The following is a 16,752-nucleotide window of genomic DNA, read 5'->3' as shown; positions in this document are numbered from 1 at the left end:
TCGTCCTGCAGAGCATTCCCATTTCAGACCTTGACCTTTGTTGAGCGTTTCTGACAGGCTTTGGCATGCTGCTCTGCTGGGAAAGGCTTGAATACCAGCCAGCCACAGCCATATCACTCCAGATGCTTATGCCATGGCTCTGCCAGCCTGGATCTGTGAATTCTCTGCATGGAGGGGCAGGATGAGGCTGCCTGCTCTCTGTGGGTGCGGTGCAGCATCCCAAAACATCTCCCTTAGTGCAAGGAACCTGCCATGGTGTGCTGGAGGGGCTCTCACCTCACAGCCCTGGTCCTGCAGCAGGTCTCAAAGCAGTGAGGCATCACGTTTACAACTCTGTGTAGGTGACACACAGATGTACAGCATGAGTTTGAGACTTGTAGTTAGTAGTTAAAGTGTAGTGCTAGTGCCTGCTGCAGCTGTCCCTGTCCAGATAACAAAGACTTCACCTCTGGCCACAACTTCTCTTGTTTAGTAGCCACAATAGCTGCAGCACTTGCAACACGACCACAGAAATACCTTCCAGGACCCAAGCCTTGAGCTGTGCCTGCGGCTGGGGTTTGCTGCAGGCAACATGACCTGCACCCTTCTCACTAAATACAAAAGATGCATTGGGCTGTGGCGTTCTGAGCGCTCTGATGAGCTCGGCGAGCTGTTTTCTGCCCTCCCTGCAGGTGCTGTAGGCGATAGGAAAGTTATTGGCGTGTCCCTGCCTCTGTCCCCGCTCCCCGAAAGGCACCTGGTGCCTTATGCTTGACGTCGTGTAGTGACCTTCAATAAAACACACGTGGCTCGGATTCATTGCGCTGGCTCTTATTCCAAAGCAATCATTATTTAAAGAAAACAAAAGGCGGAGCTCCCCCGTCTCTTCCCAGTGGTCTCGTCCCCCCCGTTTCCCGTGGTCTCGCCCGTTGAGCTGTGCCTGCAGCGCCCTCTGCAGCCGGCCGCTGTGACGTCACTGTTCCCGCAGCCCGCCTTTTCCTTCACGGCGCTAGTGGAAGTGGCGTCACTTCCGGCCGCCGCCTGCCGGCAGCGGAGCGGAGCCGCCATGTCCACATCGCTGGGGTCCAACACCTACAACCGGCAGAACTGGGAGGATGCGGTGAGCGGGAGCGGCCGCGAGGGGCCGGGACGGCCGGGAACAGCGGGCCTGGCCCGGCGGGGCCCTGCTGTGCCGCGGGAGCGTGTGGGGCGGCAAGGCCGCGAGGCGGGCGGAGAGCGGGGAGGCGGCCCCGCGGCTGGGACCTTCCCTGGGGACCCGGCACCCTCCGTGGGGACCCGCCACCCTCCGTGGGGACCCGGCATCCTCCGTGGGGACCCGCCACCCTCCGTGGGGACCCGGCATCCTCCGTGGGGACCCGCCACCCTCCGTGGGGACCCGGCACCCTCCGTGGGGACCCGCCACCCTCCGTGGGGACCCGGCATCCTCCGTGGGGACCCGCCACCCTCCGTGGGGACCCGGCACCCTCCGTGGGGACCCGGCACCCTCCGTGGGGACCCGGCACCCTCCGTGGGGACCCGCCCCGTGGGACTGAGCCGCCGGGGAGGCTCTGCCGCAGTTCCCCGGCCCCCGTTGCGGCGCAGAGGGATGGAGCTGCCCCCGCTCCTTCCCCCGCGCCGCGGTTCGGGGGCTGCGGCAGCTGCAGCCGCTCCCGGCGCTGCGGGCGCTCAGCGGGGCCCCCCGTGCGCCCGGGGCCGCGTCCCTTCCAGCTGGAGCCCCCAGTGCGCCCAGCACAGACAGTCTCTGCTGAGAGATAACGCGGCCGGCGTCACCTGCTGCAGTCCAGGCACTGACAGGTTCAGATCTCAAGAATACGCTTTTTATTTGGTTATTCTGAGTTTTACTCCAAGCTATAGTAGCTACTAGATAATCATTCTGGAATAATTTCGGTCTGGGTCATCTCTTGCAGCTCTCCCGGTGTCTGTGAATCCATTTGCATATTTTAATCTGGTTGATGAGTTAAACTACATCGTTTTTCAGATTGTGACTTGAATGTTGTTGTGATGGCAGAGCTTGTTATAAATTCCTGGTTTTTTTTCTTCCTGCTCGATTCAGGACTTCCCTATCCTGTGCCAGACATGTCTTGGAGAAAATCCCTATATTCGGATGGTATGTGCCTGTTGGACCCTGCAGTCCTTCCCTCTCTCTGTGTTGGCCTTAAAACTGTGGGTTTGGGGGCTAAAATAGCACTGGGTGCAGTAGGAGATTCTGAAGTGAGCACACACTCCTCAACAGCTGGTTCTGCACAACAGGATCTACTCTGAGCTATTGTTGGTGTGTAATATCATAGTTAGGGATGTGATTTTAGAGCAAATCAATCCAAAAGGAGAGGAAAATGACACAGTCCAGGGTCTGGAGTGCAGGAAATAGTAGAAAATGAAGTTTTAGTACTGGCAAACTCCAGCATGGAGAACTGTGAGCTGCATAAATTTTAATTAGTGCAATTTCTACAATGTGAGGGACATGCATCTCTAAAGTTAAAGGTGATTGGTGGAGGTAGTTTAGGTTCCTGATTGTTTTCTTTGCTTTGTTCTGTGCAGGGGGAGTCAGTCCATGTTATGTTGCTTTTCTCTGCCAGCCTGGTTGCCTATGACCTACACTGACATTATCTCCTTCACATTTGTGTTCCCCAAAGTCTGCTGAGAGACTGGGTTGTTCTTATGAAACATAACCCTGATGCTACTGTAGGGGTTATTTCAAAACCTGTTTGTTTCCATGAGCTTATTTCATGTAACATTATCTTTCCTTAAAAAGAACTGTTAATGCTCCTTTTAATTCTCACCTTTCATATGTACAGGAGGTGGGATTTAAAGTACTTTCTTTTTAATGACAGTTTCTAAACCAAAAGTGTATTGAGGGTATTTAGGATTTCTATTTTTTATCCTGTTGACTTTCCAAGGTGTAAGCCAAATACACAGGGATGAATGAGTCTAAATGCAGCATAATTATGAAAAAACCTACTTTGTTATGACATCAGTTATATGGTTTATGTTGCATTGGTGATACTTCATGTTTTCATTTTAATTTTTTTTATATTTCAGACCAAAGAAAAATACGGAAAAGAATGCAAGGTATGTTTGTGTGTTTTGAAGAAATATGTCAAAATAGGTGCAGATCTGGGTATAATACATTTTAATTATTAAAAACCTGTCAGCTTCAGAAGAGTACTTATCTGGGTTAACTTAAAATGTTTATGTAACTATGCCTAAATTTTTTAGGTCACTCTACTGTGCTTGTTAGACAAAGTCAGTTGGTCCTAAAATAGTAAAATTATTGTGTAAATCCTAAGTGTGTCTAAAAAAATCTTCATGTTTATCAGAATGTGGTTTTGTAAATACTGTTGTAGTGTATTTGAAGTTATTGCAACACTTTAAGTGGTCCATGCTTTCTTCTGCATGTTGTTGTTTTTTCTGAGAAGTGCAAAATAGCTGAAGTTTGTATTTTACTGTGTATATTATTCATGGCTATTGGGTGATTTGTGTTGGCTAAGAAATAAGTCCCAATTTTTACCAGAGCAAGAAATACTCAGTGTTGCCTGGACTGAGGGAAATTAAAGGAGGTTTTTGCCCTTTTATCACTTTTCATCTGAGGTAGAGAAAAGGTATAATTTGGAGTCTGTACAAATTGAGATTGTGTTATGTACTCAAATTGTACATGCAGAGGAAGTAAATGCATCATTCCATGAGACAAGAGGGAGCATCACTTTTCTACATCAGAGCTCTCATAACCTCTCCTGGGTTACTGCTGTGCTAGTGCCTGATGTACCCATCACTGTAATTCATCTCTAGAAGCTCCACACTGACATCACCTGGAATCAAAGAGAATTTATATATCTTTGAGTAGATCTGCACTTGGCTTATTGCAATAAATAAAAACAACAAAAACAAAACTTCCCTAAACACTCCCTTCTGTCAAAATAAAGCACCAAATAGAAACAGGTATTTCCTGAGCTCTGAGTTTTGGCTTTATGGTATTTATGTGTTTATATTTGAAGATGCTAGATGAGTTTGGAGTTTGTTTCCTTGCAAGAAGCAGAATGGCAGCTCTGTGCAGAGTGAGCCAAGTGCCACTTTCTGTCCCAGATCTGTGCCAGGCCGTTCACGGTGTTCCGCTGGTGCCCCGGGGTGCGGATGCGCTTCAAGAAGACTGAAGTGTGCCAGACCTGCAGCAAGCTGAAGAATGTCTGTCAGACCTGCCTGCTCGACCTGGAGTATGGTGTGTACCCAAAAACTGATCTAAGACCAGGAGCTGCCCTCTGAAATGGGAGTTGGTGAAATCACTTTAAATGTGTGCGTGTAATGGGCACTGGACGGAGAAAAATAGGTCTTGGTGGTCATGTCTCTCCAGAGGTTCGAGGGCAGAGTGGTTTCCCTGAGCAGCAGATGATTTACTTCTGGTCACTGCAGGTTGCAGAAATCACTTTTTCTTCTTGTTCTTCATATGGATTGGTTGGGGTTTTTTTTGTTTAATTTCAGGTTTACCTATCCAAGTCCGGGATGCAGGACTCTCCCTTAAGGATGAAATGCCTAAATCTGATGTCAATAAAGAATACTACACCCAGAACATGGAGCGAGAGGTCAGTGCAGCCAGCCATGATCATGCTTTTTGTGTGGCTGTGTGGGGAGGAAAGGGGAGAAATTACCTCTAGCTTCTCTTAAACCACTTGCTTGCTCTGATTCTGTGTTAGTGTTCAGTGCTGATATACACATAATTATTTGTGTTCTAACTACTTTTAGATAGCCAATTCTGATGGCACTAGACCAGTTGGTGCACTAGGAAAAGCTACTTCTACCAGTGACATGCTGCTGAAGCTGGCCCGAACCACTCCGTACTACAAACGCAACCGTCCTCACATCTGTTCCTTCTGGGTAAAAGGAGAGTGCAAGAGAGGAGAGGAGTGTCCCTACAGGTACAGACACAGCTTGAACAGTCCATCTGTTCACCATGGTCTGATGCAGCTTTTCTTGGAGATGCTGCAGTGGGCAGGAGATGCTACAGTGATTTGGGTCAGGGCAAAGCTTGCATCCAGTGCCAGCAAATGAATCTCAGTGGTGGCAAATTGGTTTGTGAGAAGTTGGCCATGTCCTTTGCCAAAGCACTGACTGCAGCTGTCCTCTTGTGTAGTCAATTTTTCCCCTTTGTGGCATCAGTCCCTTCAAGCAGAGGTCTTTGTATTTGAACAAGAGGCTGTTTCAAACCCAGCTCTTGTGTTTTGTAGTGCTGAATGTTGAGCTCTCAGAAGAGCCATTCATTCAGAGCTTGACGCAGTCCTGGCTGCTGTTGAAGATTTCAGGGCTTTGTTCCATTTTGGCGTGTTCATGTGGACAGGGTTAAGGATATAATTGACCTGAGGGCTTGGGAAACTGTCAGCTACAGTAATTTTAATCCATTCAGTCATCCCTTATCTCAGTTATAAAATGCTTTGTTTGCTGAACCTTAGACATGAGAAACCTACAGATCCAGATGATCCTCTGGCTGACCAGAACATCAAAGATCGTTACTATGGAATTAATGATCCTGTGGCTGACAAACTTCTGAAACGAGCATCAACCATGCCTCGTCTAGATCCTCCTGAAGACAAGACTATTACTACACTGTATGTTGGAGGGCTTGGAGATACCATCACTGAATCAGATCTCAGGTGTGTTGGTGAATTTGTATTGCCCTTGCCTTTTTGTTTGACACTTTGATAATGGCTCTTCAAATGAGGAACAGAAATAAATCTGGGTTTCTTTTTTAATGGGGAACTGGTTGGTGGGTAAGTGCAGAGGAGTACCAGCTTGTTGAAGAACAAACAGGCACATTTCAAATGCTTTGATTAAAATGTATCTCTTTAGAGATGACTCATCCCTTTGAGCTGTTGGGGATACTGTGTAACCCATTTTACAAGAAAGTACTAGCTAGCTACTGAGAGAGGCTGCTGCAGAGCTTCTATTGCTCCGTGATTGCATGGAGGGCTAATTGTGATTAACTAATTCATTATTGATTTCTAATGATTAGTGTGAACAGTTGATGGATAAGAGAAAATTTCTGAGCATACCTATTTCACCTGCCCTATACCCTGTGACTAGGAGGAGTGGGGTATCATAATAATTTTTTTTATCCCATACAGAAATCACTTCTACCAGTTTGGGGAGATCCGGACGATAACAGTGGTGCAGAGGCAGCAATGTGCTTTCATCCAGTTTGCCACCAGGCAGGCTGCAGAGGTGGCTGCTGAGAAATCCTTCAACAAACTCATAGTCAACGGCCGCAGGCTCAATGTCAAATGGGGAAGGTAAGTGTGGGGGGAGGAGGTCTGGAGGATCTACAAGGTTCTTCTCTCAGTTTGCAGTCTTGATCAGCAGGATTGGGTATTATGCAGAAGTAGATACTTTTTTGGTAAATAGTTGGGGTCCTCTTGCATTTTGGTTTTCTTTTTACCAGTGGGATCTGGCTTGGAGATGACACAAGTAGCATAAGGGATTTCTTGGTTGAGGATTATGGATGAGTTTCAGAAGATTTGCTCCTAGTCCGTCTCTCCATTGTTTGCAAACTTGGTACCATCTGCCTAATGTTCTGTGGGTTTTTCGTCTTTGGCCTGAATAAATGGATGTGGAATAGATAATGTGAAGTTACTGTGGTGTAAATATCTCCTTTTCTGCTTTCCTTATCCTTGTTCTCAAACTTCTGTCTGTTTTTCAGGTCCCAGGCAGCAAGAGGAAAAGAAAAGGACAAGGAAGGCACTACAGAATCAGGGATAAAGCTGGAGCCAGTTCCAGGACTTCCTGGAGGTGAGGGAGTTGTATTCATCTCTGAAACACTGAATGCTTACCCACTTTCATGAGCAGGCTGCTGTTAAACTTCTGGGAGTAGTGGCAGTTCAGGATGGTAGAGGCAGTGGTGAGCCCAGAGCAGTTATAGTAGGCTTGCAACAGATTCAGCTGGATGGGAGATGAGCTTTGTCTAGGAGCAAATCCTTGATGAAAAGACAGTTCTTTATGTGATGAGTGAAAAGTTAAAGCTGAATTCACCTTACTTAGGTCAGAGATACTGGCAACCCATGCTTTTAATGTTTTCTTAGTTCACCGAGTGTTGTATGATGGACAAAGCAAAGCTAGTTTCAGATAAAGGAAATTGTTGACTGGGGTTTCAGGGCAGTTCTGCTACTCAGTGCAGTTCATACATGCAATAGTAGCAACAGTTTGCCCTTGTGAAAGCATGGGTTGTGCTCCATCTCTGAAGGCAGACACCCCTGCTTATCTTGCCTGAGAGATTTTCCTTAACCATGTGTACTTTTTCTGCAGCCCTCCCCCCTCCTCCAGCTGCAGAAGAGGAGGCTTCTGCAAATTATTTCAATCTACCTCCAAGTGGCCCTTCAGCTGTGGTGAACATTGCCCTGCCACCACCTCCTGGCATTGCTCCACCACCACCTCCAGGTACCTGTGTTTGCCTCTCAAGTGGGGGTGGGAAATTCTGTGTTAGACTGTCTCTTCCTCCTTGCCAGGCTATGCTGCAGCACTGATGCATGCCCTGAGCAGATTTTCCTCATCCCTGATCACATAGTGTAAAAGGATGATCTAAACTGAGCTGTCAGCACAGTTTAATTAAACTGAGCTGCCTGTTGTGGTTGGTATTTGCTTGCAAATTCCCAGGCATGTTGGAGATCCCTGTTACTGGTACTGAGACCTACTCAGTGCTTTTGCTGGCTGTGTAAATGCCACAATAACCCAAACTTCAAAGGGTAATTTTGCAGCTGGTTGAATGCCAGCATTTCCTTGGCTCTCTGTATATCTATCCAGAGATGCTTTTATTTTTTAATGGAACTTTGGACTCCTGTAGATGTATTTGCTCTGCCCTATGGTTGAGTAGAAAACGTTTAGATGGGTATTACAGACACCTGCCTGATCCTCCACCCCAGCTTTTACTTGTAAGGATGTGTGTTGGGTAGGAATTGGCCCTGATACTGAAAAGAGGAGTTTGGGGAGATGGGAGATGTGCACATTTGTGAGGCACAGCTGTCAGCCAGCTGTGGTGTCAGTACTTTGAAGCAGCAGTACATACACATCAGGTTTTCTGGTGCTGTGCCTGAAGCTGCCAACTTTTGTTTCTGCAGGTTTCGGACCACACATGTTCCATGCCATGGGGCCCCCACCTCCCTTCATGAGAGCCCCAGGCCCCATCCATTACCCATCCCAGGATCCCCAGAGGATGGGTGCCCACGCAGGAAAGCACAGCAGCCCCTAGCACGTCCTGCCACCCTCATCCTTGAAGTAAATGTTATTTTCTAGTTACCATGGTAGCACCATATGTTGAGCTGTGGGTGAGCTAAGACGCCTTATCTCGCTGCTTGCAGCCACAGGGCAAGCTGAGCTCCATGTCTCCACTTATAATCGGGTTCTTGATACGTCCCAGGTCTTTCTATTAGTGTGGGGGGTGGGTGGGGGACAGACAGAAGGGCTGTCAGGGGTCTGTGGGTCTGGGGTACCAGAATTACAGTGCTATCTGTGTATCCCATTGGCACACTTTTGAAATAAACTTCTGGAAAAACAAAACCAAACCCTTTTCAAGCCCATTTGATATTCTCAGTTGGAACATTATAAAGTGTTAAGATGTAACCAGAGACTCTTCTTTGTCAGGTAAGTAATGATGTATTATTCTAATGAGGTATTAAACCAGGACTGAATAAGAGCTGAAAAACGAGTTCATCACACCTGCCAAACTCATGGCTTGGCTTTACCACTACACAGAATTTTCCTCCCTCCTTTTTCCTGACTTCTTGATTTAAAAAAAGACAAGAAAGCAAAACCTTTTTAAGTGCATCACTTCTAATCCTGCACATCCTGAGCAAGACAAGTTCTGGATCAAGTGAGCAGTCCCCAGGCAGTGTGGGCATGATGCTGAGTGACAGGTCAGCAGTTCTCATTGAGCCAGGTGACAGCCCCCTCAGCCCCACAGCCTGGGCTTGTGTGCCTGCAGCTGCAACTGCTCTTGGGGAGATTTGGGGCTCTCGAGGGCTGTGAAACAGCATCCCCTTAAGCTGTGACATGGGTCCCACTTCATCTTGGTTCAGTAATATGTGAAACTTTTCTGTCTGTGCTCCAAGTGTAGTGGTGGCCTCACTGTGTTCTGCTTGGAGTCTTCAGCTGAGTGAGGTCTGTGTACATGTGGCTGGAGGATTTTAGGTTTATCTCCATATTAGCTTTCATGCAATGGATCTGTGGATGTCTTCACAACAGGATGAGGCCTGTTATGAAGCTTCATTTGCTTGTTTTTTAAAAAGTACATAAAAATATTTGAATTTTTCAACACCGTGCTTTGACCCAGCTTCCTGGAGTGCAGTGTCTGAGGACCTGCTCTGATTTTTATGTGTCTGCTGCCACAGGCAAGATCCTACATGGGCAAGAAGAGGCACGTCCACTTTTAGTTTCATGTGCTGTCCTGTACAGTGCCACTGGATCCCATCATGGTGCCAGCCCTGCCAGGCTATCAGGGGTGGTGTAGCACTTGTGGCACCACAGGCTGGCTTTCTCTGGAGAAAGAGCTGGGCTTTGGATGTGAGTTCAGCTTCTGTCAGGGGAAAGCTGTCCCAGGATGGTGTTGGACAGCAGAGGCTGCTGGTGGATGGGAGAGGGCTGTGGCATTTGCCACTGCACTGGCCCAGAGTGTCCATAGCCAGGACCTGTGAGGGCTGCGTCAGATTTGGAATGCAGGAGGCTTCACATCATTCAAATTTATTTATTATTTCCAGCCAGTTACCTAGGGTGCCTAGGTTCTGCAGATGATGGACAAAGAGGAGGGAAATGGAACAGGGCACCAGTTAAGCATCATAGATTTATTGTTTCTAAGGAACAAACCATTTTTCTTTCTGTTTGCTTGCCCCCCTCCTGCTTCTGTGGGAAACAGAGTAATGAAAGCTTCCCACCTGAATGATACATTGTGGCAGCAGAATCCCTGCATGGGGTTTGCTCTGCAGAGCATTTCACACTTCACAAATGAGACAGCTGCTAACTGCATTTTTACCACAACACTTAGTTTCCCCATTTAACCACAGTGGTGCAAAAAGGAACTTTTATCCTGGTGCTTTTGGGAGTATAAGAAAGGGTAACATTAAGAACCTGACAAAAGCCATTGAAAGAAACCTGTGTTGAGTCAGAGATTGTTGTGAGTGGGGTTCCCCAGATGTTCTGGTAATTGTAGGCTGTTAGCTGCGTGTCCCACTGTGTGTCACTGCTAAAAATGTTGGTGTAGTTGGATCCTCACTGTTGATTTTCATGTTCCCAGGGAAGCTTGTGCTTACTCTGGAGGCACAGCTTTGCTGCTTTTCCTTCCCACTGGTGTTGAAGTTACCAGAACACCCTGGCAGCATCCTCACACTGGTGTGGTTCTGCAGGGCAGTGGGTCCAGGCAGGATCTGATCCTTGACCAACTACATGAAGCAAATCTGTCACTCAAAGAGCCTAGATTAGGTGTTCAAGCAAGACATGCAAAGAGCAGTAGGTAGGTGAAAATAGCTGCCAAGTGCTAGCCAGTAGCCTGTGGAAAACAGGGCACAAGTTTCCAACTCCCAGCGTTCCTCTCCTCTCTATTGTGGCTGTGCTGTGTTGGTAAACAAGTAGATTCCCACTCCATTTGCTTTTGTTGTCCAGCCAAGCTCAAGGTAGCTGCTTTCAACATGCCAATGCCTCAAGTAACTTGTTTTGCTACTGTTCTCCCCTTATCCCCTCCTCTCTGCGTCCTGACTGGAATGACAGTTGCAGACTTGTCCTGAAGATGGAATTTCTCTGCAAAAGCACCAGCTGTCCAAGCAGGTCTCGTGTGTCAGTGAGGATGCAGTGAGGCAGCTTGGTGTGTTGCAGCTGGCAGTGCTGCTGTTTTCCATGAGGCAGGGAGGAGGACAGGCTGTATGGGATGTGGGATGCTTTGTATGGGAGCTTGCGGGGATCTGCTGGATTAACAGTGGGGACTTGGCTGTTGGCTTGGCACTGACTGCAAGGGGAGTTCAGAATGGTCCCACACTCGAGCTCGTTCAAACCTCACTCAAAGATGACAACCCGAGCCCACCAGCTGAGCTTTCATGAAGGATACCTGCCCCCCTCCCCTCCTCTCCCCTCCCCTGTGAGCACATCGAGTCCAGTGAGGGAACCATCCGTGGCTGTGGGGAAGGGAGTGCGTGTCCTACAGCTCTTCACTCTCCGGCAGGATCCGCACCCAGCCTTGGGCCACCCTGTTGAAGTTGGGCCTGTGGGAAATCACCTCCAGCACACTCAGGTTATCCAGCTCTACCGTGGGCAGGGAAAACAGCTCACCAACCAGTGCCCTGTCAAACGGGGCTGGAGTCCTGCAGCATGAAAAGAAGCACACTTAGTCACAAGGAGAGGCTAGGCATGTTGTAAAGGTGTTAGAAAAAATAAATCTGGATTTGCTGAGTCCAGTGCATTGCAACAATGCCTGTTAGAAATGACAACCCTCCTCTTCCTCCCCAGGACACTGTGAGAGCCCTGCCAGCCCAGCAAGGTGGTTCTCTAGTACAGAGCCCACTTCAACTCAAGCTTTGCCAAGCCTGGAGAGCAGGGTTTGGTGCCTGGGTGTTGGTGGAAGTGTTCTGCACATGGAAGGGCTTAGATTCAGAGACTAGTGACTGACAAACCCCTGGTCTTGAGAGCACCTCCTGAGCAGCTCCTGTGTCCTGCAGAGGGCTGAGGCTGCTCTGGATCATTAGCACATGCAGCTCTATTGGCCCTGCCTCCATCCTGCCTTTTGAGACGGCTCCTCATGAACAATGACTAACAGGAGGAGCAGTGTGGGGGCAAGAGCTGTCATCTCTTTTTGGAGAAATGTGGAAAGGGACTGGGGAAGAGTGTGCCAACCCCCAAAAAGCCAAGAATGTTGGTTTTGGAGCAGCACATGTGGGCTGAGCTATCAGTGAGGCAAAACTGGGACTGTTTGCTTTGGGAAGCACTGCTAGAACATGAATAATGTGGCACTGTTTTGCAACAGAGAAGAAATAAGAGGGGTAAAGGCAAATGAGAGAACTTTGTTCTAGGAACTTTCTTTAGGGAGAAGAGAGTCTTTGTCAAAGCTTGGTTTTCACTCTCTCTTAAGGCAGCACACCTTAGCAAGGAGGCCCAGGTTTTTGCATCACAGTCTGAATGTTTAAAATTGTTGTTAAATCAGCCTGCTTTAACACAGTTGCTGTGGAGGTGGTGGACTTGCCCTTGCTCTGCGACCCATGAGAGCTGTGCTTGGATTCAGCTAGCCTTAGGCAAGACCACTGGCTTTTCGATAGTCAGTTTGTTCCAAAAAGTTTGTTTTTCTGTGGTTTGGTATTTGAACTGAGAAGTGATTTAAAAGCCAACAGCTTGGAAGATTGTGAAAAGCCCAGTTAAAAGAAGATTGGCTTTCTGAATCTTTCTGCCTCACTGAAGAATTAGAGGAGGTGGTAAGAGGCTTGGAGTTAAATTAGCATCCATCTGTATTAAATTACAGTTGAGGACTTTAAATAGAAAGGCAGCGTGTGAGAGGGGAGAAATGGTACAGGGTAGAGTATTATCCAGAAACATGCCCTTGCTTCAGTCCCTCTCCATAAATAAATTCTGAGGCAGGAACATGGCTAAATGTTGAAAGAAAAGAGCCAAATGTCTGCAGCAGCTCCTTCTTCTCCCCCTGCAGCACCTCCTTGGCTCTAACTCCTCAAGAAGAGGCACATGGCAAAGCCCCAGGGCTGAAGGGGAGAAGGGCAGCAAAGGCACGGTGGTGACCAGGCTCATCTCTGCCCTTTAGGCTTTTTCCACAAGGAGGGGTGGTGCTGCCCTTCTGCCAAGTGTTGAAAGCACAGCAGTCGTGCCTCAAATCCAGCCCTGGGTGGGTGCAGGGGAGCTGCTGTTGGCACATGGGCTGCTGGGGAGCAGCAGTGCTGTATGCCAGGGGGAGACTCCAGTGGGAACTCGCCTGCTGGAAGGTGACTTTGGCCAGGCCACCAAAGCCAATAGAATTCCATTCTCATGACAGAGGCTTTCAGGAAGGAGTAAGACAGGACTCCTTTTGCTGATTTCCTGGGATGATATTCAGTTTAACAGTTCAGTTCTTATTATTCTGCCATGTGGAATAGAAAACTGGTGCTTTGCTACTACCACATCTCCATCTCCTGGATCCCCACCATCACCTTTCCAGAAAGGAGATCTGTCTTGGCAGTCTTTGCTGCAGGGTCCCACCTTTGGCCCCAGTGTAATTTGGAGGTGTGAGGAGGCTCCAGCCGTGCTCCATCAGAAGCAGCCACAGGGCACAGAGTTTGCCAGGCTGAGCCACCAGAAACCCCCTGGCCTGGAGGCTTTGAGCTTGAGCAGGTGTTTGGAAGGAATTTAGTGACCTCTTAGCACTCTGTGGGAAGATTAACCTTATACCCCCACTGCTTCCAGCAGCTGCTTGAATACCTTAAGGAAATTAGGAAAGAGACTTGGCACTGGGTCTTTCCTCCACCCAGCTGAGCCCGGCTGTGAACAGGAGTGATTCCTTCTCCAGGACCATGTGTGTAAGAATTGGTCCCCCCAATTTTCATCCCTGAGGTTACCCAGTGAGATCAAGCTGCTTAAGGCTGTGTGAGCCCAGTAGCAGAGCTGAGAGGAGATCCAGGAGAGTTGCTGGAGGCAGGAACCTTTGTAGGGAGCCACAGAGGAGCTCCTGAGTAGGAAAAGAGCATCCTGAGCCCTCCTGTGGGGCTGGTATGAATGGTTGTGTTTCCCTGGCAGAGTGGTGAGTGCTCCTCAATGCTGAAGGGCTTGGCCAAGGCTGGTGTGGCTGGTGATGTCTGCCCCTGTTACCTGTTGAAGCTCCTGAAGTCCCACGTGGGGGGTCTCATGGGCGGCGGGTTCTTGCCATGCACGGCACCATTGCTGTCACCAAAGAGCTCCTGCCATGGGGACCGGTAGCCCTTGGGGATGGCAGTGACATTGAACTTCTCGTGGGGGATTTCTTTGAGGGGGCTTGAGTACCCTGTGCAGGGAAGAGATAGTGTGGGCTGCTGGAGCCACAGCCAGCCTAGGCAGGGAGTGGGAACAGCCTGGCCTCTGCATGGCCATGGAAGGCCAGTTACTGGGTCATCAGTGTGTATCTATAATATATCTATAAATAGAGATATTTGTACAGATATTCCCCTCTGGGGAAGGGTTGGGCAGACCCCTCAGCAAGCAGCAGCTCACTGCCTCCAGCCCTGTGTTGCTGAGATCACAGCAGTGTTGGGTTCAGGTGCAGGAAGCATTGACTTACCTGGGGCTAGGGCACTGGGATTCAGGACTTTGCTCATGTGCAAGACCTTCTCTGACTTCTTGGGTACTTCTGGGGGGCCACCTTGGGGTGATGCTGCTACATGGAGCTCAGAGTGATAATTCTCTTGGCCCCCAGCATTCTCCCCTGCCTGTGGAAGGGAGAGTTAACAGGCACAGGGCAAGGTCCCCCGGCCTCATTTGGGACTCAAGGATGGTTAAAAACACGTCAGAGCTTCCTCCATCTACTCACCATCTGTTCATTCACTGTTCCTTCTGAATCACCTTTCCCAGTGTGGTGTGAGCCACCTGCCCCTTGCCCTGGGAGCTGCAGGAGACAATGAGTGGGTGCAGAGTGGGATCAGCACCATCCCTTCCTCTTTGGTAGATACTGAACCCATGAGATGTTTGCCCATCTCCATGCCCAGCCCACCAAGACATCTCTCCTCTCCTTTCACCTCTGCATAGCAGTCAGCCAACCATGGCTACCCTGCAGAGAGACCACTGGTCCTGCCAGGAATTCCTTCCCTGGGAAGGCTGCAAGAGGCAGGGAAGGGCTGTGCTCAGACCCACCTGCCTGGAGCCACCAGGATGCTCAAAGACAAAGCGCTGCACCCGCTTCTGGCGCTGCTGGAAGAGCCGGGAGCCGCGGTTGTTCGGCAGGGAGAGCTCCTCGATCATCAGCTCGTGTGTTGTGCTCATCTTCTTCCCCAGGTCCAGCTGGGGCTCTGAGGAGGCTGGGAGAGCACAGCTACAGTTGAGGGTGCTGGAGACCCCCAAGGCAGCACAAGCCGTGTGTCCCCTCACTGGGGTCTCTGTTTTGTGGCTGGGTCATTTGCCCATGCCAGGGACTGGTGTTTCCTCTGTGAGGAGTTGTCAGGGAGCTCCAGAGGTTCAAGCAGCCTCTCCCACCCTGTGAATTGACTGTTCCAGCAATAGCAGGGCAAGCAAGGCTCTGGCCTCAACCAGAGGAGGGAGGGCAGCATTGTCCTGAGGCTGGTGACACACCTGCACCCCCTTACCATCTTCAGGGCCCGGTCTCATGATGGCCATCACTTGCTGCTGTGCTCCTGGGGCAGCTCTGTTGGAGGCAGATGGATCCTGTCTGGCTGGAAGAGAGAGGCACTCCAGGAGTGACACCAAACATGGGAACACGCCAGCCCTAGGCATGCCCCAGAGAGACAGTAGAATTCAGCTGAGCATCTCCTCTGTTCAGCATCATCCCTAAGCATCTCCTTGCACCACTCTTTGTCCCGGTCAACAGGGAATGTTCAAATCAGGCTGCCCCTCAGCCCCTGCCTGTCATTCTCCCTCTCTGCCTTTCTTTAGGACAGAAACTGTCCTCACCTCTGTCTTTGCCCACAGTGAGCTGCTGTCCTTGTGCCCCAAGCTCCCACAGAACAGCAGCTGCTGGCTGAGCAGGGGCCCTGGCTGCTCCCCCCAGCACCTCCGCCTCAGCAGAGCTATTTTCAGCTGCTGGCTCCAAGGGTGCAGGAGCTGCAGCCCTGAACCTGCAGGGAGGTTGCGAGCCCTGCCAGCAGCAAGAACAGCCATGGGACCACTCAGCTGGGTTGCTCCATTGTGGAGTGGTGGCTGGAAACCAGCCCCAGTGTGAGCCCCCTGAGCTGCCCACCTGCAGCAGAGCCCTCCTGTGCTGCCAGGACACTTGGCTCCTCAAGTGCTGTTCCACCCTGTTTGGTGCATCTGCCATCCCTCAGCTCAGGCTGATGCTGGGGAGCTTCCCCTAAAGGCCCTGCAGTGCTGGGGCTCCCATGGGGCTGGGGTACCTTGCACACAGCTCCCTGCCAGCTCTGAGTTCAGCATTAACCATCCACACAATGAGCCAGGGACCTGCACCCCATCCTCCCCTCTGCCCCACTCTGGGGAGACTGCACCCTGACCCCCACAGTGGTGGTGTCCCCTTTTCCATCCCCAAGGACATCCCCAAGCCCTGTGCACCCATCCACCTGCTGACCCCCACGTGGGCCCTCACCTTCCCTACCTGGCCAGGGGATACCCCAGATGCTGGGAACTGAAGATGCTTCTCCTGCTGTGCTGGGGATGAGGTCGAAGCCAAGCTGCAGCCACCAGCACTCGGTGGCCTCTGCTGGCCCTTCACGGCACCCTTGGGCTCCTGCTGCTTGCCCCAACCCGTCCTGGGCTCCAGCCCAGATGTCAAGGTCCAGCCACGGGACAGAAGTTATTTCTGGCTGAGAAAGGGGGCGGAGCAGGGCTGTGACCCTTGGGGACTGGGATGCCGTCACCCCAGCACAGAACAGGTCTGACTCACAGGGATGAGGATGCCATAATCCTGGCATGGAGCAGGGCTCTGACCCCTGGGGACCAGGGTGCCATAATCCCAGCATGGAGCAGGGCTCTGACCCCTGGGGACCAGGGTGCCATAATCCTGGCATGGAGCAGGGCTCTGACCCCTGGGGACCAGGGTGCCATAATCCTGGCATGGAGCAGGGCTCTGACCCCTGGGGACCAGGGTGCCATAATCCCAGCATGGAG

At 50.3% G+C, this 16,752-nt stretch overlaps 2 protein-coding genes across 4 annotated transcripts; one reads left to right on the top strand and one right to left on the bottom strand.

Moving 5' to 3' along the window:
- The first annotated feature begins 965 nt into the window (after positions 1-965).
- Positions 966-8,271, top strand: RBM22 (RNA binding motif protein 22). Its single transcript, XM_079320117.1, has 11 exons — positions 966-1,099; positions 2,054-2,107; positions 3,040-3,069; positions 4,081-4,213; positions 4,474-4,574; positions 4,735-4,907; positions 5,439-5,639; positions 6,111-6,275; positions 6,683-6,771; positions 7,285-7,416; positions 8,094-8,271. The coding sequence occupies exons 1-11, from the start codon at positions 1,046-1,048 to the stop codon at positions 8,222-8,224; spliced, it is 1,263 nt and encodes a 420-aa protein (XP_079176243.1). The 5' UTR covers positions 966-1,045; the 3' UTR covers positions 8,225-8,271.
- Positions 8,272-9,695: 1,424 nt separating this feature from the next.
- On the bottom strand, positions 9,696-16,571 carry MYOZ3 (myozenin 3). 3 transcript variants are annotated; one of them, XM_079319584.1, is made up of 7 exons: positions 16,232-16,571; positions 15,261-15,347; positions 14,812-14,975; positions 14,492-14,566; positions 14,243-14,390; positions 13,798-13,969; positions 9,696-11,318 (listed from the first exon to the last, which is right to left on the bottom strand). In XM_079319584.1, exons 1-7 carry the CDS (start codon positions 16,554-16,556, stop codon positions 11,156-11,158), a joined length of 1,134 nt encoding a protein of 377 aa, XP_079175710.1. In that variant the 5' UTR covers positions 16,557-16,571; the 3' UTR covers positions 9,696-11,155. The 3 variants fall into 3 exon arrangements, with proteins under 3 accessions (XP_079175710.1, XP_079175711.1, XP_079175712.1); XM_079319585.1 differs by having other exon boundaries at positions 16,241-16,571; XM_079319586.1 differs by having other exon boundaries at positions 15,261-15,343; positions 16,241-16,380.
- Positions 16,572-16,752: the final 181 nt, after the last annotated feature.

Source organism: Erithacus rubecula, assembly GCF_903797595.1.
Source record: "Erithacus rubecula genome assembly, chromosome: 16".
Lineage (NCBI taxonomy): Eukaryota > Metazoa > Chordata > Aves > Passeriformes > Muscicapidae > Erithacus > Erithacus rubecula.
The sequence above is the reverse complement of the archived record's forward strand: the minus strand, read 5'-3'. Positions and strand labels throughout refer to the sequence as shown.